General features: G+C 34.7%; 1 protein-coding gene across 1 annotated transcript in view; it reads right to left on the reverse strand.

Moving 5' to 3' along the window:
- Positions 1-74: 74 nt before the first annotated feature.
- The window catches only part of LOC113504078 (proton-coupled amino acid transporter-like protein CG1139), a 48,749-nt gene continuing 23,170 nt past the window's right edge, over positions 75-25,653 (reverse strand). Inside the window, exons 2-8 of the mRNA XM_026886176.1 lie at positions 13,404-13,483; positions 10,346-10,480; positions 2,955-3,227; positions 2,333-2,693; positions 2,044-2,225; positions 1,788-1,963; positions 75-1,681 (exon numbers count right to left, since the gene is read on the reverse strand). Coding sequence (XP_026741977.1) covers positions 1,374-1,681; positions 1,788-1,963; positions 2,044-2,225; positions 2,333-2,693; positions 2,955-3,227; positions 10,346-10,480; positions 13,404-13,483 — 1,515 coding nt within the window. The 3' untranslated portion in view covers positions 75-1,373. The remainder of the gene's footprint in view (positions 1,682-1,787; positions 1,964-2,043; positions 2,226-2,332; positions 2,694-2,954; positions 3,228-10,345; positions 10,481-13,403; positions 13,484-25,653) is intronic.

Genomic DNA, 25,653 nt, shown 5'->3' on the forward strand with positions numbered 1-25,653 from the left:
ATTTTATTGCGATTTGTAAAGGTGATTGATATTAAAATTATAATTAAACAATTTTATCATCTCCTTTAAAATATAAAATAAATTATATCACCTGAGTAAAGTTTTCTGAGTATAAAAATATGAAAAATGTCTGACTATGTATCAGATATAATGCGTTTGGGTTGTGCTTAACGACGCTTATAATTTCACTGTATTGTTGTAATAATATTTTAGACTGTTTAAGAGAATTATGGTGTAAAAGAACAATGCTATTTAATATTGTCATAAAAATAAATAATCCCTTGATAAATTCTTTTAAACAAGTAAAAAATATTATTTGTTTGTACGGGGGTTACCCCTGAGATATACTAATTTTGTACCATACAAGCATCGGTTAAACATTAATATATAAAATTAATATCTACTCTGAATTGTACTTACGTTACTCTAGCAAAATGCCACCATTTTACTAACACTCAATCTCACTGCTTTAGGATAAAATACTTAATTAAAAATACTAACGACTCGTAACAGGCAACCAGTAAATGATGGTGTTACCCGACAACTTTAAATAATATATTGTTTATAATATTTATATAATCAATACCTAAGTCGTAGCTAAATGCATTTGTCGTTATATTATTGACAGAACAAGCTTCAATATACATATTTTAGTTGGTATAATAAAAAAGTATATAACTGGGTAGGTTTCTGCGACAACTAAAATTTATAATAACGTGTACTAATTGTTCTGGTCTATCAAGCTATTCGGTAGAGATCAGGCAAGAACTTAATTATTGGTTAATTAATATATTATGAAAGTTGTCGGGTATCGTCGCCGTCCTATAGGGTTAGTCACATGATAGTCGCAGTAGTCACAAATAAACTTATAATAATAATAATAACTCATAAATTATAACTTGATTTTATAAAACTGATAATACGTCATAATTTGATAAAATCTAATTTTAACAAATAGTTATTGCCGTAACTAATTAAATCACTTTGAACATCACATACTCTCATAATTTAACAATAAAATAAAATATTCGATTATTACGTTGATGGCAACACCACCGTCGCACTACTGAAAGAGTGGAGAGGTAATTAAAGCATGCTATGTCACTCGTAAATACTGGCATGCGGCAAATAGCGCACAGCACTTTATCCTAACACTAAAATAAAGCTGTCTTACGATTAATATGAGTCAACAATTCATAATAAATCTCTTATAAACTACAAGTTAACGTTTGCATGGAAAACGTACATCAAAAATACTTAAAATCTATAATCTATTATTGTGTACCTAATTAGAAACGCTGCATTGTACAATGCCGGGCGGTTCTGTAATGGCACTGTGCTACGAGAGTAGTTCACCGCTCTGGGCGGCTACTTCATGGTGATAGGGTGGTGTTCTGCACCATGGTTTGGTTGGCGGCGGCTTGTTCGATACCAGCTCCGCTAAACTTCTCGATGATGCGCTCGAGCGAGGTCCAGGTGCCCACGACGAGGCCGAGAACTCCGAACAGCACGACGATGGCGTTCTTGACGATCATACGGATGCGCTCGGAGCGGGACACGTAGTACCAGTAGGTGCAGCTCTGGATGAGCGCGGGGAAAGCCAGCCCTAGCGCCGACAGGCACAGCGCACCGAACAGTGAGATGAACAACTCAAGCGCGGGGACCGCAGCTGCAATGCCGACTGGAAACAAGACAAAATAAAATATGTGTGGTAGTTTGTATAAAAAATAGTGAATTTCATCAAGTTTTATCAAGGGCAACATTAAAAAAATATTCTTAGTACTTACAAGTCAAGAGCACAATGACGGTTCTGAGAAGGTATTCCCAGATGATCCTGTGCTTGCTGTTCATCATGCGGATGCCGATGTACTCGTTCCACAAGATGTCGATAGCTACGTAGCAGGCGAGACCGTGCGTGATGAAGATGGCAAATGCCAGCAGGCACTGGACGACGTTGGCAAGACTGGAACACACGACATGACGTAAGTACACAGTGCCGATTATTCATTATCAGAAAGTTCAGAAAACAAAATGATGACTCACATATCGACGTGGGAGGGTAAGTTTAGCGTAATGGAGCCTTCAGCCTTGTCTCCGTATTGCAGGTAACCGAACAGGCCCATGCCGACGTACATGATGATAATGCTGATCATGGAGCAGTTGAGGACACCGAATTTGCCGACGAAGTCTCTGGGTGTCTTCATCTCGTTCTCTAGAGGCAAAATCTGCAGACATAAAGTTAAAATTTTGTTGAAAAAAGCCGCGCAAAGTCTAAAAGATAGATAGCTCAACAAATGATTACAAAATTTTGAAGGAATTATTGATATCTTACCACGCCGATAGCTTCAAGTGCGAACAACACGGTACCGAAGAACAACGGGAAGTTGGCTAGCTTTCCAGCTGGCACTTTCCCTTCCAACGTGGGTGCCTCTCTGAAGAGGTAGTATAGGATGATGCCGAAGCTTACAATCGTCACCACGTTGGCTATTGCGGAGAAGGGTGCCAAGTACTTGAGATCCCGCACCCAGTTGATGAGGACAAGCGGTAGTAGGATGCACAGCATCACTTGGAATACTGTTATCTCGACGCCGAAGTACTCCGTCAAGACGAAGTGTATGTTGTCCGATACGAATACTACATAGACGCAGCAAGTTCCGATTTGGTATACTAATAGGAAAGCGTTTACCACGTGCCTGTAAACAAATATAATTAGCTTAATGACTGTATCTTTTACGATTGCAGTTTAATGTGTGTTGTACCATTACTACTACCTAAAGGTTTTAGGTTCGGAAAAATAAATAATTCTGTTAAAACTTCAAGTTAATATTATCTACAGATAAAGATGATACTGCAGTCCCAATAGTTAAACAGCTATTTAACTACCTCAATCTAATTATAATTAATCTTATTCTAATTTTACTATGATCAAAATAAAACTGAAGTGGCAAACTTACGCTGCATAAGGAGCGCACACCTTGCACCAGTCAGGGCCCTCGGAGAGCGCGGCCTCTGCAGCCGCCGTGTACGACATAGACGGGACTTTTCTCCGCTTGCAGAGCACGTAGCAGGCGTCTATCAGGATATGTATGCAGTAGGTGCACAACACACCGATGACCACGGTACCGATGGATCCGACCACGTAGCCGGCGTTGGAGAACGCGTGCGGCATCGCCAGGATGCCCGTGCCCAAGCTACCCTTCATCAAGTGAAGGAAGGTTTCCATGTTCCTGCGAAACGAAAATTATGTTCCTATATATTTCTCATATCTAGATTAGATCGATAGAAGGAAAATCTAAGTTCACACTTCTTTCGGACATTTTTCAACTCATCTTAGTCGTAGTAATGCCTAAACAATTTTATTAACTCACGACACCGCGAGCAAATAAATACTCTTGCCATCATTTTAAAAATAAGAAACAATATCACCGTTTTTATCTGTTGCTTTTAAAATGCTTAGAATAAATATATTATCTAGGTCTTTGACCGTACAAGGCATTACATATTCCTACAGTTTACAAACATGGATTTTTAACATCGCATGTTCAACTCACTAGGTTGTTCGTTAACCTTTTGGGCAAATATTTCTCCTACCTTACGTCGTAAACTACTATAGTGTACCTTAATTAATGTATTCTTGTTATTCTTCTTATCGGTACAGGTAGTAATTACTTCGATGACTTTATCTCATGTGATTTTTCCTCATGGGTGTGGAATTTTAATAACGTGTGTTATACGAGTGTTACGTAAGAAACATTATCTCCAAGTTATTGCCTACATCATACAGTTTTCCATTTTAAGTATCGATCCGCTATAAGCGGACAATGCTGGCCTCTTCCAGTACAGTGCAACCTGGTGATGAATGAGATCTAAGCAGATGTACCTTAAAATTGGCAAATTTTACTATTCTAGGCACCCATTTCCAGACGGATAAGATTTTGGAAAATATCTAAGGGCAGGGAAGTGCCCCAGCCAAGTCTAAGTCTTGAGTTCAGGCCAAAATTTGAAAATGTTTACAGAATCTTATGCATTTAATATTAACGTTGTCTTCGGTGCGAAACTCAAGGCTGTGAAACTATGGAAGCCATTTATTATGTATCAAGAAAGGAAATAAGTTTAGTAAGCTTTTAATTGCCTCTAAATGAACTAGCAAGCTCACCCTACCCAGCACTTTACGGACAGCTTGCCAGACTTCACACGCAACCCAACACGTACCTACGTACTGCATGTAATACTACACGATCAAATAATTATGTACCCTCATGTATTTAACCCGCGCTTTCGATCATTGACCATATTGAACTCGTGAGGTAGCAGGTACGACTAAGTTTCTAGTGTACGCGTATGATTGATATTCGACAGTCACAATCACAAAGCTAACATTTTTGCGTAACTATATGACACTCAACAGAAGTCCACAGTCGAACTGTTCAAAACAGTTTTGTGGACCAATGTATTAATATAAGTCTTATATTTTCTGTATTTAATAATTATGTATCTATACTTATAATACAATTGTAGAGGGGTAAATTCTGTACGTGAAATATATTTAAAAAATAACTATTAGGGGGTGATTAGTGATCGATACTGATGCCAAAAATGCAATCAGTAAAATTTTTGTCTATCTGTCTGTCTGTCTGTATGTTCTTTATAGAAACAAACACTAATGAACGGATTTTAATGAAACTTGGTACAATTATTCTTCACACTCCTGGGCAGGTTATAGTATACTTTTCATCACGCTATGATCAATAGGAGCAGAGCAGTGAATGAAATGTTGGGAAAACGGGAGAAGTTACTCCGTTTTTTAAGCTTCCGTCGCGCGTGTAGCCTTAATGGTTAAAGCTACACAAAAATCATGTATCACGGAAATGTTTACCTTAAAATTATGTAAAAATATTCCTTGACAGTCAGACAGCATATGTCTACCTTTTATGGTTGACTCACAATAATACGTGTAACTCCCGATAGCTAAGCAGTTATGAGCTTTCTGATTATATTAGTTTATTCTAACTATATCTTGCGTTTGCAACACTCGCACTCATCCCTAATTAATAAAAGTTGACATTATTACCTATTCAATAAATAAAAGAATCATATAAATCGGTACACAAAAACCAAAGTTATATCGCGCGTGAAAACTGAATCATGCTATAAGGATTATTTTTGTGTATCGGTTGTCGCGCTCGATGCACTTCGCGGCGCAGTCTGCGCGCTAGCTTCATGCAATGCTGTTCGACCTTATTGACAGACAATGATTGTAATATTATCAAAACAGGTTTATCTTACTTTTAGTCTTTAAATCGTTTATTTTAAGATTTGTTTTGTTGCTATTGCATGAAATAGGTATAAGTGGTTTTGGGAGTGATTAAATAAATTCATAGTTTACTTTTATTTCTTTATAGCTGAATTAGCAGTAGATAGATAGGTTAATGGTAGGTCGTTAGGTAGTGTTTTGTTATAATAATTGTTTCCATTTATTTCTTTATAGGTGAATTTATAGTGGGTACGTATATTAGTTATTTTGGTATTGTTTAATATATTAAAAAGAGTATTATTTAGTTTTAGTAAAATTTATTTAGCAATAGTTATAAATACCTAGGTACCTAGGTATCAAATACTTTTAGGTGTAGTTTTGGTAGTTTACCTACTTATATATTTTTAAGACTTTAATTTTGAAGTTATTTCCGATCAGTTTTATTATTTAAGTAGACGCTTAGATTTCGTAAGCGTAAGGTAGCCTCAGTTACCGTCGATTAATCATACAATCAATGCCAACTAAAAACGATCATTTTTATCCCAAAAATCCAAAAGATGCCAAGATGCGCGTTCTCAAGAATCAGCAGAGGAAAGCGCACATTGGTTACACTCTATGAGAGTTACAGATTAGATTAGCGATTAGAGTCGCGGACACGGCTATCTATACTTTTCTGCCGTAAGTCACTATTCAACGCGAACGAAGTCGCGGGCGAAAGTAAATAAATATTTTTAAATTTTTGATTTCTAACCTAGCCTTGGATTTTGGTGGAAATGTCCACGCTCATTGTCAATTGTCCATTTATCATGGTAGAATTACGATAGTTTTTGCTTTTAACAAGAGTTTCTTCGTAGGATCTTATTGAGATTTATTTTTAGATTAGAATATTCTTTATTGTACACCATGGAATTACAGCAGTGATTCTTAATACATACAATGTTAGGGTACAATGGCGGTCTTATCGCTAAAAGCGATATCTTCCAGACAACCTTTGGATGGACAGGAAAAGTATCAGTATGTACAGAGGTAGGTGGTGCACTATTGTTAAAAACATGTAAAGGTATACATAAACATACATAACATAGAAATAAGAAATAAAATGAATACATACAATAATCAGATAATCAGTGTTTAAGATTTAATGCTAACTGCATGCTTGTTAAAGACTTAGATCTGCTCTTCTCAGGGAAGACGATACCAGATCAGTTAGATGTCAGACTGACTTCACTGGAATGACACTGAAACCAGAGTGCGTTATTCGCTAGGGCGCAAATACTGGGAAACACTTGAGACTTTTTTTTGCAATTTTGTAAATAAGAAATAATTTGCCATAAATGTCATTTAGATCACTGTTACTAATGTCAGCGGTTAAGGTATTTTCCCGATACGTACATAGTCTTGTGTACTATGTATGTATTATGTACTTATATATTCTATGCGAGAATTGATAATGGTTAGGTTTTCCTGCCATGCAAGGTGAGAACTAGAGGACGCTTTACGTGCTCTGGTTTGTAAACAAGATGTTGGTGGAAATAATGTCTTACATAGCTACATAAAAATAATATCTAACAACAGAGATTTTCTTCCGCTTTTACACTACGGAAGTATTTATGACAGAATGGTTTTTCGCTTTTTGCTTGAATGAAAAATCGATGAAGATATAACAATAAAGACAAGTGTGGTAATAAGAAAAGTGAATTAAATGCTAATCTTAGTTCACGTTAAATCAATAACTCTTTTTCACGAGACCCGCATGTAGACTTAATTTAATCAATTCCTCCTAAATTTGCATTTTTCTTTCATTAGAAAACGTTTATTTGTAAACATTATGTTAGGTGCACAGATAATGGTACATAACTACGCCATATTGAACTTGCAACTTGTATTAACACATATGACAAATTACATATTCAATGCGCACGTTTCAAGATTAAAATCAATTATTCTACATTTACATTTTTCTATTGCTGAAGATCGCATAAGCTTCGCATTGAGCTGAAGTTGAGAACTGCACACGTGTTTAAGACACGTGCAAATTATACGGTTTAGAACAATTATGTCATAGAACAAGTGAATACTTAAAATGGATATCGTGTACTTGGACAGGGTAGTAGGTGGTATGATAAATATGTGGTCATCTATGTACCTACTATTTTATACGAATGCTTATTTTAATTTATTTCTATAATATTCTGTTGTTCTCTTTGAAAATACTCCTGTCCTAGTCTCTTGCTTCGCGACATATCTAATGGCGGTTATGGTACAAGTCCAGGCCGCCCTTTGACCCCTCGTTGGGCTATTTTCGAGATTGGTACGGTTTTATGCTTTCATCTCAATTCAAAAAACATAGTCCATGTAATTGTACTTCGGTTTAGTCATGTTTTGGGCATTCGCAAGCTGTCATTGCAAACATGAGGATAAATCCTTGTGATCATTTGTCATTACTAAAAAGGAAATCCGAGCAGGAAGTATTTGCGGAAGCAGGCGATTTATTTATAAGTTAAAATGATTCACGGTACTCCGCCGTTTATCAAGGGTGTTCAAAGAGATAGTATTTTTGGGTAAACGCCGAAGGGGATTTTGCGGTTATACGATCTTCAGCTAATTGGTAAATGTTACCATGATCCACTCTTAAGAGAAGAATTTGTGTAATTCAAAAATGTTTGTTTTGAGTTTGGGTTTCTTTGTGCATGTAAAGAAACCGTCTATAAATCTGTATAAACCTCATACTGCGATTATATGCAATCGATTTCTATGAATTTTAATGATATGGAGCAATTATAACGTCAGGCGACAGACGTCTTGTGCCGGTTGCCGGCCGACCACCAACCCTTGAATAACTAATATTCTTTGTTGCTGACAGTAAAATTAGAAAGACATATTGATTACTTAACTCTGTGTAAATGACGTCTGTTTCAACACGTATTCAAGTTAAAATTGCTTCTGTATGAAATAGTACTTTTTAAAATTATAGAATTATCATCCAACGTATTCAGACTTTGTTTTTGAGAACAAAGAGTTCTTGACCAACACGTCAAAAGCCCCAAAAAAATTGTTCTGCAGGTATCGCTAGCTTGCTTAACTAGTATTTGGATTGGCAACCTTTAATGCAATCGATTGAACTAATTATTATAAATAATAATGATGCAATACCGCTGTTTGATACTAAGTGTATGTTGTGAACATAATGAAATACTATTAAAGTTGCACTAAGTATAGAGCAAAGAGTCAAGAATCATGTTTATGTAGACTATGTAATTCGCAATAGCAATCGTCGTATGCGGTACAACACAATAATCATACTAACATTATAAATGCGAAAGTATGTGAGTGTGCGTGTATCTTTGTTTTCTATTTACACCTAAAGGGCTGGACCGAATTCGATGAAATTTGTTATTTAGCTAGCTGACTCCTTCTATTTACTCATAGCTGACTTTTATTCGACATCATCAAATAGGGAATTGTTTTTGCAGATGTAACCGCAAGCAACAGCTAGTTTGTTCATAACTTTATTTTTTGGTACTTGGCAGTGCTGAACTAATGAAAATAATGATTATTACTTTTTAGCTTGCCCAGCTCAGTCGATGAATGATTATCATTTTAACTTAAAACTTGAAAAAAAAAATTGATCAAAAACTCGCACAGCTCAAAGTCAACCATGTTTAAAGTTATGATATTTACCGTTCATGAAGCAGTACAAACATGCATTACTCAGTTACATTGGAGTACACAATCAATATCAGTCAATTACGAATCAGACTCACGAAACAAGGGTTCCGTACCACAGCGTATCGCACCGAATCATAGTGCAGTTATATAATAAAAATTACGTTTTCTTTGTATGAATTTTTGTTATGGGAACGACAGAGTTCCCACTTGGCTCCTATTTTGCTATTTAAAATGGCCGATGGATTAATCGCAATTGGATAAAATTTGAAGTATTCCTACTCTCTTAAGCATTTTGCCAAATCAAAATAAAAAAATATAAATTTATTCATCGTACAGGTCGTGAGAGTTTCGGCCCGTACTGAATTTCCAATTATAGTGTAGGATAAATGCTTAGAATAATGCGAATAGTGCCAATTGTAAATAGTAGAATTAGGGCCAGACTTGGTAAGGTTGAGGTGAGGATTGGGTTGAATGAAAACAACCAAGATCGCTTGGATTAATCACGTGACCTTAACTTGTAATTTCTATAAATTTTCTACAAATTAGGTCAATATTTTTCTTAGAAGTATTCATATAATCATACTATACACCCATAATATATTCTCTTTTGTACAATTTTCATGTGTTAGAGGTATAAATAAATATAAGTACACCATAAGGGTAACCATTCAGAGTCGTTATTTTAAAGTCATGGTCAGTGATGAACCGATAATTTTTAGTGACGTGGATATTGTCAAGGTTCGAATGATATTATAAATTTACTTGATTTAGAAAAGAACACTTGTAGACAGAGAAATGGTCAACTTTCGTCGAGGAAATTTATTACTCTTCATAATTGTATAGAAATTAAATTATCTACTAAAATAACTTGAGCTGATCAAAATTTGATCGATATTTTCGAAATATATAAGGTATTTCTACATGTTTAACTTACTCTACACTGGAAATGAAAACTATTTTGGACTTCAACGATTTTAGACTGTCCCTATCTCTTTGTGACTAAGGGAATAATCACAAGAACGAGTCATTCGTAAATATTCCTTCCATACCCTTTTATCATCTCTCCTAAGATCATCACGTGAGTACGTACAGAGGGCCTATCATCACCACGTCTTAAAGTAGTAATATTGGGGGTGTAGAAGAGAAATGCTCTACTCTCAGTATTTTGCCTGACAGGTTTATGATATTACTCTAAAACGGGTGGTATACCTACAGGTCTATTTTCTGGCCAACATATTATCTAATATGACGAAATTCAAACTTCGGTCGCATAGGAATTACATTCGACGAGTGACTAGATTTTCACTTGTCCAAAGCTTTTACTCGGACCAGTCTTAACGCGAGCTATTTAACTTTACAGATCCCGATACTAAGTGAGGATCTAATTTCTCCCGCAGTTATTTCATATGAAGGTGTACTCACGTGGTAGGATGTTCCACGACCCTGTTGTCGTAAGGCTCGTACTCTTCCACCTCCGGAATGTTCTTCTCCTTCATGTTGACGAGGAAGATCCCCTTGTCTCCCGGCCTCTTCTTCTCATCCTTCACCGGTGATAGGCTGTTAAATAAAGAAATACATTTAAATTTTTGTCCTTCTATTTAAGGGTCTGTGTTTTGGTACGCTATTCGATGTTGTTGTGCTGAAGAGCTTCCATACTTGATGTTTCGTTGATTTAATATGAATCAAAAACACGACTGTTCCCATTTTTTTCCGTTTTCAAATTAGGTACTGGCTGCTATATGTCTATTATATTTTCTTCAAGCATCTATTTTGTTTTTGCCGATTTTCTTTTACTGAAATATTTTCTTACCCTTCATGGAATATTTTATGGTGAAGCATAATTATTGATTGTTAGATAACGATTGATTTGTTCGCGGAATTTCGCCTACAACGGCCCACGCAATACGTAGCCCACTATTTATTAATTTTAGTACTAATAAAAGAAAATAAAATATTGATTTAACCAGAACAGTATTTTATATACTTTTTTAACATTGACGGTTTCAACTTTATTTTTGCACGTAAAAAATGGCTAAACATTTTCATAATTGGTCTTCGAAAGTACTTTAGGGTTCAAATAATAGTAATTCAACAGGAATAAAGTTTAGAATAAAACTAAAATATCTCTCGAACGGACTGTACCTTCAGCTGATTTCTTTGTAAACTAAAACGAACAAACACCACCGAAATTATGATCGCGGCACGGTGCTCGCTAAACACCATCGTTAACTTCGCTTATAAACCTTAACACTCACTACAAGCCACTTTGTAATAAAAAAAAAACAAAATTAATTGACAGAAAAAAACTATGTAAATAAAATTGCTAACGAAAAAGGTTATGTGTGCACGTACCCCTCCATACCCCTTCAGTTTGGCATTGCTAGGAGACCGCAGGTTGCTGACATTTATTGATTAACAATTATGTTTTTTATTGGCAGAGGAGCGTTCGCTTAGACCTGCAGAAGTTCCGAGGACTCGGCATGCATTAACGGAACTTGTTGTACATCCGAAGGCTGGCTGAAGACTGTTGGCGAGTGCTGCAGCCCACGGGGTGCATGTTGTACAACGCAAACAGTTAATCTGGCTGTTATTGATTTCCAGCTTTAGTAAGGTCATGGTGTTAGGCTCTATTTGTAGAAATAGCGTCAGCTAATTACCGATGAAATTAGAACCCGTGCACTGTTCACATGCTCTTTATTGTATTAGTTTATTGTTGTTTTTTCATTCAACAAATGGAAGAAAGCCTTAAAGGAACCCAATTATACAATGGAGCTATTAGAAAAAAACAAAGTTTCTAGAAACCAAATTCGTCCGAAAATTTAAAAAGCATCTTCTTCTTTTAGTCTCCTTCGCTACTGACTTTCACAATATTTTATCATTTATATAAGTACCATTTTCGAGTTTTCATTTTATTGAAACTCTGTGGCATCATAGCTCCCGAACGGGTTGACCGATTTCAACTAATTATAGGTGAATTAAGTGCGAATATTCTAAGGCATATTTTAAGGTTTTTACATTGCTTTCTGTGTTTGTATTATTTTGAAAATAAAAGTATATAAAAGCCAAGAAATTCACTAGCTTTCGACCCTCTTGGGTAGCTTAAAGATTATGCTAGTATTAAGTCATTGCAATTTGCACTGGTGTAGGTCACTAACTCAAATTACTATACATACTATAAAATGTGGACTTGTGTACAAAATTAGATTGTAAACCGGATTTCGACGGCCGGACGCTATAGCTGGTAATAAGTTTAGTCTATCTTATGCGGTTATGATGGAGATTAATAGATATGTTGATATCAAAACCACTGAATTAGCAATAAATCTATATTCGGATTTGGCATTGAAGTGCTGACAGCATAAACTTTAAACCCAGATCTTATATTATGTAATTACCTTTAGGCAATGGTATTCCCATTTGTATTTCATTTGGGTACTATTAGTAGTGAATTCAGTCGTAAAGACAGTCGTCGCTGGGCTAGGGACACAATGGGAGAGATCGGCCGGACGGCGTTTAAACGAACGGTGGCAGAATGATTTAAACGGTTACCGTTTGAGCTGCCAATGTGCCAGAGAAGTAATGATGAGACACAATATATTAGATGGAAAACTTAGGTACATTCTTCTTTTTAATAAGTGTAGCTAATTCATATTTTTCTGCATCATCTCATGATTCACTGATAGAGAATAGACCAAGTACCTAAGTTCGCATTATTACTTTTATAGTGCCAGTTGTTTGCGCCCCGGACAGACACTTTTAATTTGTGGCACTTTTTTACTTTAACTTTTAATTCCCAGTTCCCAATACATTTTTCTTCTATCTGCTCATGCAAGAAGTATATTATTTTACAATTTCGTAGAATCCGACCAATATAGATATCCTGTAATATTTGTATTGTTATCCGGTAGGGAAGGCCAATAAATGCTGCACAATGGGTAATTAAGATGTGACGTCAATGTGTCCAGCATATCTAGTTCTAAACTGAGAAGCATTCAATTGTTTTCTTCCATGTTCTAAAGACTTGATAAGGTCGAGGTCGCGAGGTCCAGGTCTTGCTATTAATTGACCTTCCGTGACCCGGGGCGGTTCGCTTGAAGGGCTTAATAATAAATAAGTACCGTTTTATGGAAAGTTACTGAACATTGAGTTAAGCTTGATTGGTGGTCTGGAATATCGCGCGTACATTGCCGGCGATGATTGATCACTTATGATTCTGTCGGCTTGCGGCCCCGTAATGTACAGACACCTACTCGATATTGTGTAGTCGTATTAGAAGCATTTATGTAACTTGCAAATAAGTATTGTAGGTATATATGATTTGTTCGGGGTTAACCTTGCATTTCAATGTTTTTGCATTTCAGTTTTGCAAATTTACTGATTCGCCCAATCGTATATTAGGTTGATTTCCTTTTACATGTAGTACACATACTTGTCCATATGGCATATTGCTATTTATTTGATAATATCATATTCTGCTCACCTTTGAGGAAGGAAGTCGTCCGGTTCGAAGGAAGGATTGACCATAGGCCCGCTCTGCCGCCGAGCCCATTCCTCTGCCTCCTGAAAATCACAAATACACAATTACACAACTATAAACAAAATATTATTAGTTAAAAACTCCTTTTAAATATAGTAAGGCTGAGTGCATCGCAAAAACACAAGTATTGTAATACAAATTCGCTTTTTGAATATATGTCATTGTAAAATTGGGAATTTTTAGCATTTCGTTAAATTGTTTGGTACATCTTCGAATAGTTTCAAAGCGAAATTTAATTAGGTGTGAAGCTTAAACGTGACCGTCAACCGTGACTTTGTAATGAGGTATAAAATTTTTACATTAAAACTAATTATTGCATTTTTTAGAATAAAATGGTTTTAAGTAATGCGTCGACACAATGTCAAGACAAAGTATCCTCTAGAAAAGTTAAAATTGTGTTCCTAAGTGTCAATTTGAACAGATGACATTTCAATAGATAAGTCGTGTGACCTTGACCTGCCATCTCCATAGGTTTGATAGTATTTATCAACGATAAGATTTATCGAATTTTCTTCCTAGAGAGCCGTTGGTATCGCGTGTTCGTTTCAATTATAACACCACGTCAATTGTCATCTTATAATTTTATATGGTATCTATATATATTCGTAGATAATCTTCAATTATTTTAATGGTTCCGCGTGAATTTTAGCACGGACTTGGCAAAGAGATCAGAGGTGATTTAAGATTGATACTATTTCAACATATAGTGAGTAAATTCGTCAATTTTTGGATCAAATTGACTAAACTGACAAAATCAGTATAAGTATATTTATTTAAGCGAACTAGTGTGTAATTTTCAATGGTTCAATAATTGTGTTTTTTTAGGTACTAGATTTGGTGTTTTCACAGGAATGGCGGGTAAACGCGATAAATGAGGTCATTCGCTATTTCCGCTAGTTATTTCTAACACTAAGTATAAAGAGATGAACGAGATTACATCCGCTTATCTTTTTTGTTCAGTCGGCAATAAGAGGGCTCGAATTGACCAAACCACTCTCGTCTTTTAAAGCTTGAGTGTCGGACTTTCGTAGCTTAGTGTACTTTTAGTTAAAATCTTTCTTGTGATACCTTTACCCCATTCTTTTCTCTTTGTCTCAAAACTCAGTTTAAAAATGAAACGGGACTTAAAGCCAACACTAAAGATTTTAAAAGATCACTGAAATTTTTCAGTACTTCTTTCCTGTGTTTGTTACACTAAGATTGTTTACCTTTTAAACCGATGAAGTAGGTGAAGTCATTACGTCCGATAACTTATTTACATAGAAGTTAATTGCTTGTTGTCGTTTCCTTGAAGTTCAACAAGTTGTTTCGAACTTAGTTCTGTTTGCAGATGTCTGTCAAGACGACTTTAACTACACTTTACAATTACTACGTATTATTAGGAGTAACAGAGGTGAATGAATGCTTATCAATTATTTTTTACATTCCGTGCCTCGGACGGGAAAGACGGAACCCTTCGTTGTTCGTCTGTTCGTCTGTCGGTCTGTCTATACACCCATATTTTTTCAGGAAAAGCCTGTAGGTATCAAGCTGAAAGTCGATATAAAATAGTCAGGTCTTTTTTCCTTAACAGATATAAAAAAAAAAAAAACAATCTTGTCAGCCACCAGTCTGGGACCAGAAACCCATATAAGAAATAATTCTCATTTGCTTTTCTTGTCTTGTCTTTGTATCTTTGTCTGAGTAACTTTAAAGTTTGTCGAACCCCTGACCGTTTTAAACGTAAAAAGCTTGTGTTTTCGTGTAAGAAAATATTTGTTTTAGTTCCAATGAATACAGAATCAAATTATCAGTTTGTTTAGAACTCCTTATATTTTTTACCAATTAACATACTTGTATTTTAGATATAAGACGATACTAATTACTAAGTAAACGTTATATTACACTTGTGAAAATACTTAAAAGATGTGTATTATTAAGGTAAATATCTAAATATGTGCCCACGGCTCACGATTCTGGTATTTTTCAATAATATTGACAAACATACCTACGTATATAGTCTGAATTCTAAGATATGGCGCTAATAGTCTCTTGTTTATTTATTTGGCACCTGTGCTGTATGATTCAGTCATTACTTATAAATTACTTGATTTGTAATATTCTAGATCTATCTAGTATCTTGAGTGAGTCAGCGGACTCTGAGAAATATGTATATTAGATATACCTATGTGCGGGTCTTGCTTCAAAATACATCTTTAAGTAATGTCTCATAAGTTAATTGTCATATTAACGATTGATCCTCTTTCCTCGCCTTTTATAAATTTCAATCATATATTTTTCAGCTAGATTATCCTCATCCACCTCAATACCTCCAATAAGTTCGAATAAACAAATGGGTATTCACCCTCACAGCGTGAAGCCAAACTGTCAATAATCACACACGTGCCCGGAGACACACTTCTAGAATAACTGGACTATCTATAGAATTGTTTTCTAGGAATTGTATCTGTGACTGCAGTGACCGTATTTAGATCGTCAACAAATCCCATCACTCATATTTACAAACAAGTGAGTGCAACAGAGTTGGACGCGGCCCAGAGCGAGCGGCTAAACCAGCGTCAGAGCGGGGAAAATTAAACCAGCGTGTAATACCAGCCTATAAATGGGTAAAAATCCTTTAAATATTAAAAACGCTAAAGTTTGTAAGAATTAATGGATGTTCGTTACTCTTTTACGCAAAAACTACTGAACGGAATTGGATTAAATTTGGTACACAGATAGTTTAACCTGGATTAACACATAGGGTAGTTTTTCTCTGGATTTTAAATTTCGTGCCCGATCAATTTCGCTAGTATGCTATATTGAGAAGGAATGGCCTTTGATGATCACGCTAGCTTACGGTGGGTTTGCGATATCAGCTTCGAATATTTAGAATCAATTTTCCTCACTATTCATCACAGTTTGTCAGCTATGTCTCAGAGTAAATAAGAATGGAAAAAATACAGAAACAAAACAAAATACGAAGAAAATGCAGTAATGGAACAGTGACTAATTACTTAATCGTACAAATTCAATAAATTATAGATACTAGAGTCATCATTACTACACGTGTTGGTGTATTTGTGTGGGAAACCGTATTCCATTAGGAAAATTGTATATCTTATTAGTAATTGTATTATTTTATTGGTTGACACGAAATATAATCAATACTAATATTATAAATGCGAAAAAAATTCTGTCTGTCTATCTGTTACGCTTTCACGTCTAAACCACTGAACCGATTTGTACAGATTGAGTTGATCTTGAGAAAGAACATAGGATAGTTTTTATCCCGGACTTTTGAAGAGTTCTCTTGGAAACGCGATATAACCGACATCGACGCGGGCGAAACCGCGGGCGAAAAGCTAGTTGTGTATAATTACGTAGCATTAAAACAATTATTGACACTCGAATGTTCTACTGTTGACCAAATCAAATGAGCCATGAGAGAAAAATGTGTGAGAACCTTAAGAGTAAAATATACTTTATGAGTAAATAAAGTATATATATCTAACATATATATTACATATATAAATTGGTAACCTACATAGATGTGTCACTGCCTCAAGTCATCGTATGATATCTAAGTAATTACAATCATTTTATTGTCATTACGCCAAAGACTAATTACGTGTACAGGCTATAGCAAAAACTTGAATAAAATCATCGCAAAACACACATAATTAATGACATAACAATTGTAACTCTTATACCTTCGCCACTTAATTCATGCGTGTAATATTTTATAAATTTATTTGTTTATAACATTGTAATTATCACGTCTGCGTAACTCTCAGATTCATTAATAATTAATTTATTCGAAATAGATTTATTGAGACAACTTAATGTGTTCTTAACAATGTTTGAATAAATGCTGGTTAGTAATTGATGCTAAATGGTGATATCCGCACATCAATCTGTGGAATACTTGTAACCGTATAATAATGAAGTTTGATCAATAATTAGCTGCAATATTTGCTGAAAAAAGTAAGACCTTTAAAGCAAAATATGCTACATCATAAATGAATAGATTATTATTTATTCTAATGCACAAAAATAACATTAAACGAAAAAAATTCTGACTATGACGGCTGTTTAGTACATTTGAGTTTACAGAGGTCAATGATGTTCCATCTCCTATTTGAGCCAGATTCAAAATGCAATGTTTAATCTCTAAGAAACCCACAAGAATATTGTTATGAATAGATACCAATGAGAAATGTTGCTTAAAAAGCTTTGCTTAAAAATGCAACGTGCGACCGGTGTTGGTTTTCCTCCGACTTTTCTTACGAAGGAATCTTTCATTAGATCCTGATTAACTGATCTAAGATCTTTAGTCATTGTTCTTTCGCTACTCGCACTTTAATATCTCAGTGTTAACTGAAAATATGATGAAAAAGACGACATAATAAATAACTTGGCTCACACAAGATAGTAGCGAAGCAAAAATAAACGTGATAATTTGAAATCTATTTAAAGCTCTCGCAAACGGTAACCTATTTAAAAATACTATGGGAAAATTCCACTTGTGACATGGTCTATACGCTTTTGACATGTACGTATTAATTTGCTTTATAAATAAAAGGTTGTATACTGTGGCCCTACAATATCATGTGCTATCAATGATAAAATCACTAGTTTGTTGTTACGCACTTTTTTCGTGACGATACAATTTTCATCTATTAATTATTTCACAGGGTGCGAATTCGGTTGAATGTTTCTGTATGACTGTACCTTGTGCTGCCAAATAGAGAAATAGATTGTGGCACATTGTTAAAAGGTGATGAGAGAAGGCTATTTCAATGTTTGCGATGATGTACACCAAGATATCACTTAACGATTCTATTACCAATTTCACAATCATTACGGTACTTAGTATTTCTTAATTTTGATATGTTGACTAATTTAATTCTGCCAGCAAAATTAAATTTATTATCTATGAAATACTGTCACGGAATAAAATGATTTTTATTGGCAGTCGCTCTATTCAAGAATGTTTCAGCTCAATCCGGTATGAGAGACCTATTTTAGTCAGATCCAGCTGAAAACAGCAAATTTATGCTACTTGGAGTATGACATAACTTAGCTATAGATATATTAAATATTTCGAAAGTAGTCGTCCAAAAAGGCACAACGACACTTTTTAGATTCTTATAAGTGCATTTCAAGTTTCGTAATATTAAATTAGTCACAGAAGTTAACCTCGGCACAGTTAATTTAATTAAGTTCAAGTATGCATAAGTCAATAGAAGCCAAGAACTAATATGACAGGCATTTAAGTAATTTCGTTTTGAAAGTTTCTGAATCTGAAAATGAACCTTATTGCTAAGGCTTTGAAACTGTCCAACATTCCGTCTATCCATCCGTTTGTCGCTAAACTGTACCTATGTCTTGACCGTTCTAGATAGTTTGAATTATTTGATTAAGATAATGGAGATATTATATGCTGTTCATCATCCTCGGCCTAGCCTTTTCCCATGCTGTTATATGCTGTTATATGCTGTTATAACAACAAATTAAAACCTAGGTTAAGTATGTACGGTAGTAAATTACATTGGCGATCAGTTTTCTGTTTCTTAACTCTTCTCTTGCCTCTGTACCTCAAAACGTCGCGATTTCGACTCTGCGTTCCTAGAGCAAGGCACTCGTTAATTTTAGTAGGTTGTAGGTTACTATAGCTGCACTTCAATTGCAATGTCAAGATACAGTTGAACTATTTATTGTAACCTTGCGTACACTCTGTCTGTGTGTGCAGCTGGGGCGAGGATATCTTGAACTTGTCACTCTTAATAACATCAGCTCAGGCCATCCGTTTAACATTGACTGGTGTAGTTAGGTACTCACGTCGAGTGCTTTGTTTCTGTTTTAGCAGTCATACGTTCGTTATAAGTTAGGTAAGCATCTTTTGGAAAGGTCTCAATTAAAATCGGGAGAGGAAAGGATTAATTTTAAAGGGAAGATGTTAATTTTGAAAGAATACTGAAATGAAAACCCACGTTTCGAAAAAGAGACCGATCAAATAAAAATATTGGCTCTGAATTTAAAATAACTCTATTGTACTTATAACATCTATATGTTATTGGAAATAATCGTATATAACACAACTGATTGCTACAAGATTGCAATATCTGAGGTTCAAACTCTAACTAGCGTACAATTGTCATGTGGCTGTATAATGCAACACCTTTGCCTAACAAAGCGGAGCCGGTTGATAAGGATGCCTGTTATTGCCGCTAACTGGTCTTTCTTATCCAGTTAAAGTCTCTATTGTTGGGCACTAACAGCGTTTGCAATTTTTCAATACAGTCTCATTTCGCATCAATTGACACACTGATCATTGCACAGATCGAAAGGACATAAAGCTGTGCAGTGCACATAATGCATTGTGTTATCTACTTAACAGAGTTTTTTTTATTTTTTTTTTCACAACAGGAAACTGTTACAATAGGACCTTTTTTAGTCCTGGGAGGAAGTCGTTGCCATTCATGAAAAGAATTTAAATAAAATTTTATTGCAATCGACAATTATCTTGTTGGATTTCGAACGAATATTTCAAAGGGTTCGGTCGAATTGATAAAAGTGTAGTTCTCCAGTGTTCACTTGAGTCTTGCAGCGTGCGCTAACTGCCGCCATCCTGTCCACTATGCAGATGACTCAATCGTCCGAGACTGGCTCGCCGAGCGCCTGAGCGCTGCTCTGCCATGATTCCCAACATCCTCCTTGCCCTAGGTCGATGAGCCGCCATTACAACACCCACTAAATTAGGAAGTCACGTGATCGACGATAACAGACTTTAAAAATAGAATGCTTCCAAAATTAGCGAGTCGTTTCTTACGCGTGTTTCCTTGTTCGTTAATTAGCCGTGTATGTGTGACTGCTAAGTAGCCCAGTAACAATATTAGCACTTATCAATGCATCTTACAAGATTTGCGAATAGAACTTGCTTTAAAGACAAAGTAGTATTTTTTAATTGACAAACTTGACCGTTGTAAACTGGTGTTTTTTGTAGTACTTGCAAGAGACATGGACAAATACTTGTATTTGATACTTACCTACTTTAAATACATAAGCAAGTTTTTTTGTAAAATAATAAATATGTAATCATGTCCTTAGTATTTTATGCATCATTTGTAAAGCTTGACCGCCGTGACCGGCTTGCATTATGGAAGGTGTTACATAACTTGTATGTTTATCTACATAGTAAAAACAAATAACAATCCCATTAAATACTAACTTGTATCAATTGGAACAGGTAAAAAACTGGTATTTATTAATCGCTTTTCCTTATATTGTTTAGTCTAAACAATTATAAGGTAAAGTGATATATTTACTATCATTGTGTTAAAAAATATTCAAAACCGTTTTGTATGTAAACTGTGTTAATCATAGTTTTTAAAGAAAAGGGGGAAAAACTTTTCCTTTTTAATTCCGATGATTAGTTCTCTTTCTCGTTACACGTATTTAAGACAAAGATAATAATTATGTTATTGAAAGATAAACCTTAGCTATTTTTAAAGATAGATCATTCTATCAAAAATCATCACTTTATTTAATTAATAGATGATAGCAAAATATCATTTTCTTAGAATCAATAAACAAATAGGATACTGCATGTTTTGAAAACCATATTAAATGAGATTCCGTGGAAAATAACTAAAATAGGCGCAAATATAAAGCTTATTAATATGCGTGACGTGTGTTTGCTACGGGTAAGTTACATATTATTATAAACTTTAATGAAGCGTCACAATAATAGTAAAAATAGATATAATTTGTGCTTTATTGATTTTTGGTTCAATTTATTTTTGAGGGTATATAATTATCTATAAGGCGAAATGGTTACCTAATGGATAGGCTGTAAAGATGTCTAGGAATTAGCCTGACTTAATTTAAATATTTACAACACAATATACATTAGTTGAAAATCATAAAATAAAATTGAAAACAAAATAATTTAAAATATAAGCCTAGGAAATATTTTTTAATAACTTGATTTTGTATAAAATATTTTGTTTATAAACTTCCGAATTGCGTGTTGAAGATTTGCGTTTTGTGATAACTTTAATAAAAACAATCGCCAATCAAAACTCTTTCTAAGAATTTTAAACTAAGCTAAATGACACGCGAAGTAATTTAATGGGTGGCCATTTTATAATTATCGTTTGTTTCTATTGTTAGCGGGTCGCAGAAATCCTTTTTAATGATCAGTTAATTCTATCTAGCTTTGGCTTGTTGAATTGAAGGCTTATTGGACGATTCGAACAAATTAAACTCGCACGAAACGTGCGAATCGACTAAAACCAATTCGATACAATGCCCGCCGCAGTAGCAAACCCATTTTTGAAACATAAACTGTTTTATATAAGATTTAATTATAATAGAGTGAAAATAAAACGAATTGTCTCTCCGCTAATGATTAAGCATCAATCAAAGATAGATATCATTTTTATTGCCGTCAACATGACTGATGCAGGTTCAGTGAATGACTCCATTCATGGTACAAATTGACACATTGCCCCTTGTATGTTTCCATGAGCGACAATCCTGAAGATTAGCGGGAGTTCATACTAGCGACTATTTAAAAGAAGTTTGTTGCCTATGTTCTTTGTTTTTTCCGTATGGTTGATGTACAACCTGGTGTCAGAGTTTTAAGCCGCTCGTGGATTTAAAGGACGTCGGTTTCCTTCATAAATTGGAACGTGCTTATCTGTCTCATGGAAATTGACGATTCTGTTGGTTGATACAGCGTAGTTAAGAAAAACATACAGCAAACTCCATTCATGTGCATCAGATCATCAGATCAATTTTTTTTGGAAAGACCATTAAGCGAAAAGAAACTACTGCTTTTGAGGACAAAATTATCAAAACGCTTTAATGACAATCCTTGAAAACTATATCTAAATATAATGATGTATCTCATAAATGTGTAATTCATCCTTGCCTGTCATGAGACGGATATAGATGCGTTGTGGTTTTACGCCAAATATTATGTTTGACAAGTTCTATGTGTTGAGTCAATAAGGTGTTTAGCAAAATAAACAGCGTATACATTGTGGAAAAATCCATACACTGAGTAATATGGGCTTGCTGCAGGCTAGCATTGTTAATGTATAAACTATATCGGTAGTATACATTACTATCTGTATTCCGTACCCATAGGAACAATAAAAAGAATGCTGTGCATTTTAATAATAGACACGATATTATTTAAATTTTATTTACAATAAGTATGTGAAATATCACTGCTAATTAGAGTTATACAATTCACATGAAGATTAACTAAGTCAGAATTGTGTTAAATGATAAATGAAGTTTTTGTGATGAATGAATATTAAAATGTTGATGGCCTTAACATTGTGGATAATAAATAAAAACAGTAAACTGCTACGTCACAGTACTTAGAAGTTGACTTTACACTTATGTTTTTTGACTACATGAATTCTGCGTAATAAAAACTATTGCATTATGTTCAAGCTCGCTTTTTCGATGCTTTTTTTACGAGTTAATTATGCAAATTTTATACATAATTATAGTGTGTACCACTTATGCATGTGCTAGCTGCACCGTTTTTTACTTTTAGTTACATTGTAATTCCACAATAAGTAAAATAGTTAGGTTTAGTTTCAAAATTATCAAGCTTTTTAATATTATCAGCCTGTAATCATCGCCGAATATTTGGAAAAGTTTTTCATTCAATAATTAAATGTCCTTAAATATTTAATTATTGAAACTTTTTACTACCGCACTTGAGATTAGATTGTTGTATTTGTTTGTCAATGCTACGCAAAATCTATAGTTATATATGTTAGCAAATTATATACACATTAAGGTTTTAGTAATGTTTTGCAGACATTATGGGCTGCCAGCCGGGGCACGCCAGGTGCGGTTAGGGCCGTATCACTACAACGAGATAAAAGATTTACGAATACCTAACTTTATAATCATTATTGAGACAATACCAGTTTTGTGCATGTTTCCTAACTTGCAGTGGCTGGGGTGAAGATGTGTTTTTGACGCTCAGTAAAGTATGTTATTAAGTGTAATATAGTCTTTTGTTATTTAATATTGTATGTTTCATTCATAGTAATTAATTTGTAATGACTTTCATCTTAATTTGATAGTCTATTATAATTATATATAATTAATTTTCAGTTTATATTAACATTTTAGAATAAGTGCGGACAGGACAGCAGATTGTGCTTATCAGGACAGGCGCGGAAGAAAAACACTGAATACATTGACGTATTGTCTCTCACATCCTGCATAACAACAATACTTGTATGAGACATGACTATTGTTATAAAGACCAGATATAAAACACATGTAACATTAATTCACTATTATCATGTAAAGTGGCAACCCTGTCAGTACGTTTTACGTTCACCGTGCACCGGCCCTTAGGCGGTCGTCGATGAAACCAGATAAAACCGGATCCCACTGAGAGTGAGGAATTATTGCCGGGCTATTCTGTAATAACAGCATTAACAGCAACATTGCTTTTTTATGCATCCTTCGAACTGACCCAGAAACTGTTATCAGTAATCACAAAATAAGGAAAATGTCTTTATTATTTTCATTTTTTTTTGTACTTGAGGATAAATTTGATTAAAGTTAACAAAGAAAAGGTACACGTGAACACGTCTTAGGTATATAAATGGATACGGTAATTGAGGAAAGCTAGAGATACATAAATTTTAAGAGGAGCAAGGGAAAAATGCACTTTTAACCTTAAAACTAAAGACATCAGCCCTTCTAAATAATTGAAAATGCTCAATAATGTGAAACAAAAAAAAATAAGAAAAAAACACCTGAGTGATCTGCCATTGTCCTTAAATTCTATTGACATTAACTATTGTAGAAATGTCATTTCTTTAAAAGGGTAGATGTATCCGTAAACGTCAGCTCGATCTTCAAGTGTTTCTACAACCGCAATTACTAAAACAATTCATTTATACTGCACAGGCAACAATTACGCACACCATTAAGTTGCACAACTATAGCGGAGGTTGTAAACATTGTCATTATTGCTGTTGGCTATTGTCGCGGCTTGTAATGTTACGAGCTTAATAACTGTTTTGCTAAATGGACTAGATTTCTGTTCTGGGTTCTCTATATTAATATTTCTAGACACAGTAAAATGTATGTTATTGTTTGTATCTTGCTTTCTCAAGGTACGATGGTGTTGATTCCAAGTCACTGATTTTAATTGATAATCGCATTTTACTTCATACGTCCAATGACATATTTTTGCAAACCCTTCGTTTTCCGCAGATGCCTCTTTAATTCGACTTCAGCAGATTGCGTGTGATTTTCATCTATAAAGACTTGTTGAAGTGGTGTTAACAACACAAAATGAATAAATGGTAAATAAATAATCCATTCTTCAATTTCCTATGTGCCGAGAAACCGACAGACTCTCAAAGTACGCCGATGACATCTGCTTTATTTCACATGACATTAAGTTTTATTATGATAATAATTTCGACATAAAACTCAGTGGATTTGCATAACTCAATAAATACGTTTAGCGTTAAGACTCAGGGTCAAACAATTATTTAGACAGTCATTTTGCAAACAATCCAAATGTGCTCCTACCGACATTAACTTTTAAGGTAGTGTTGAGTTTATTTGCGAAGGATTTTGAACCCGATCTAAATACAGTGATTCGTAAAAAACGAAGGGGATTGAACCTTCGTCAATATTTATCCCAAAAATGACGATACATTTTTAAATGAGTACTGAGGGCAAGGTTTTTTTTTCTGTTGTTTGCGTGTTGAATTGTTTTGTAATTGTGAACTCTTATATCATCAACAAATCGGTGGGTTTAAAGTAAATTGACGTAAACTTCTGGACTATAAGTACAATTGCCATGTCAGTTACTACACCCAAGTACCAAGTATTAGACTAATTCCAATCATAGAATCTCGTATTTCAGTCGCAGTTCGTTCGCCCGAACAAATTGGTAACGTGTAAAATAGTCGAGTCGAGGTGTATGCAATTATAGTATTGGCCACTTATTTGGTCCAAGGCCGCACATTTGAACTAAAATAGTATTCGTAATACATAATTATAGCATTCGATTCTAATTTTGTCGCGTGTAGGAATTCTTACGCTGTCTACTACACGTATAAGTTTCGTTAGAGTTTTAGTGAGTCGCACCGTTTTTATATCTTTGTTATTGTGTAATTACAAAATCCTTTTAAACAAAGTTCAT

Source organism: Trichoplusia ni, chromosome 21, assembly GCF_003590095.1.
Source record: "Trichoplusia ni isolate ovarian cell line Hi5 chromosome 21, tn1, whole genome shotgun sequence".
In the NCBI taxonomy this organism is placed as follows: Eukaryota; Metazoa; Arthropoda; class Insecta; order Lepidoptera; family Noctuidae; genus Trichoplusia; species Trichoplusia ni.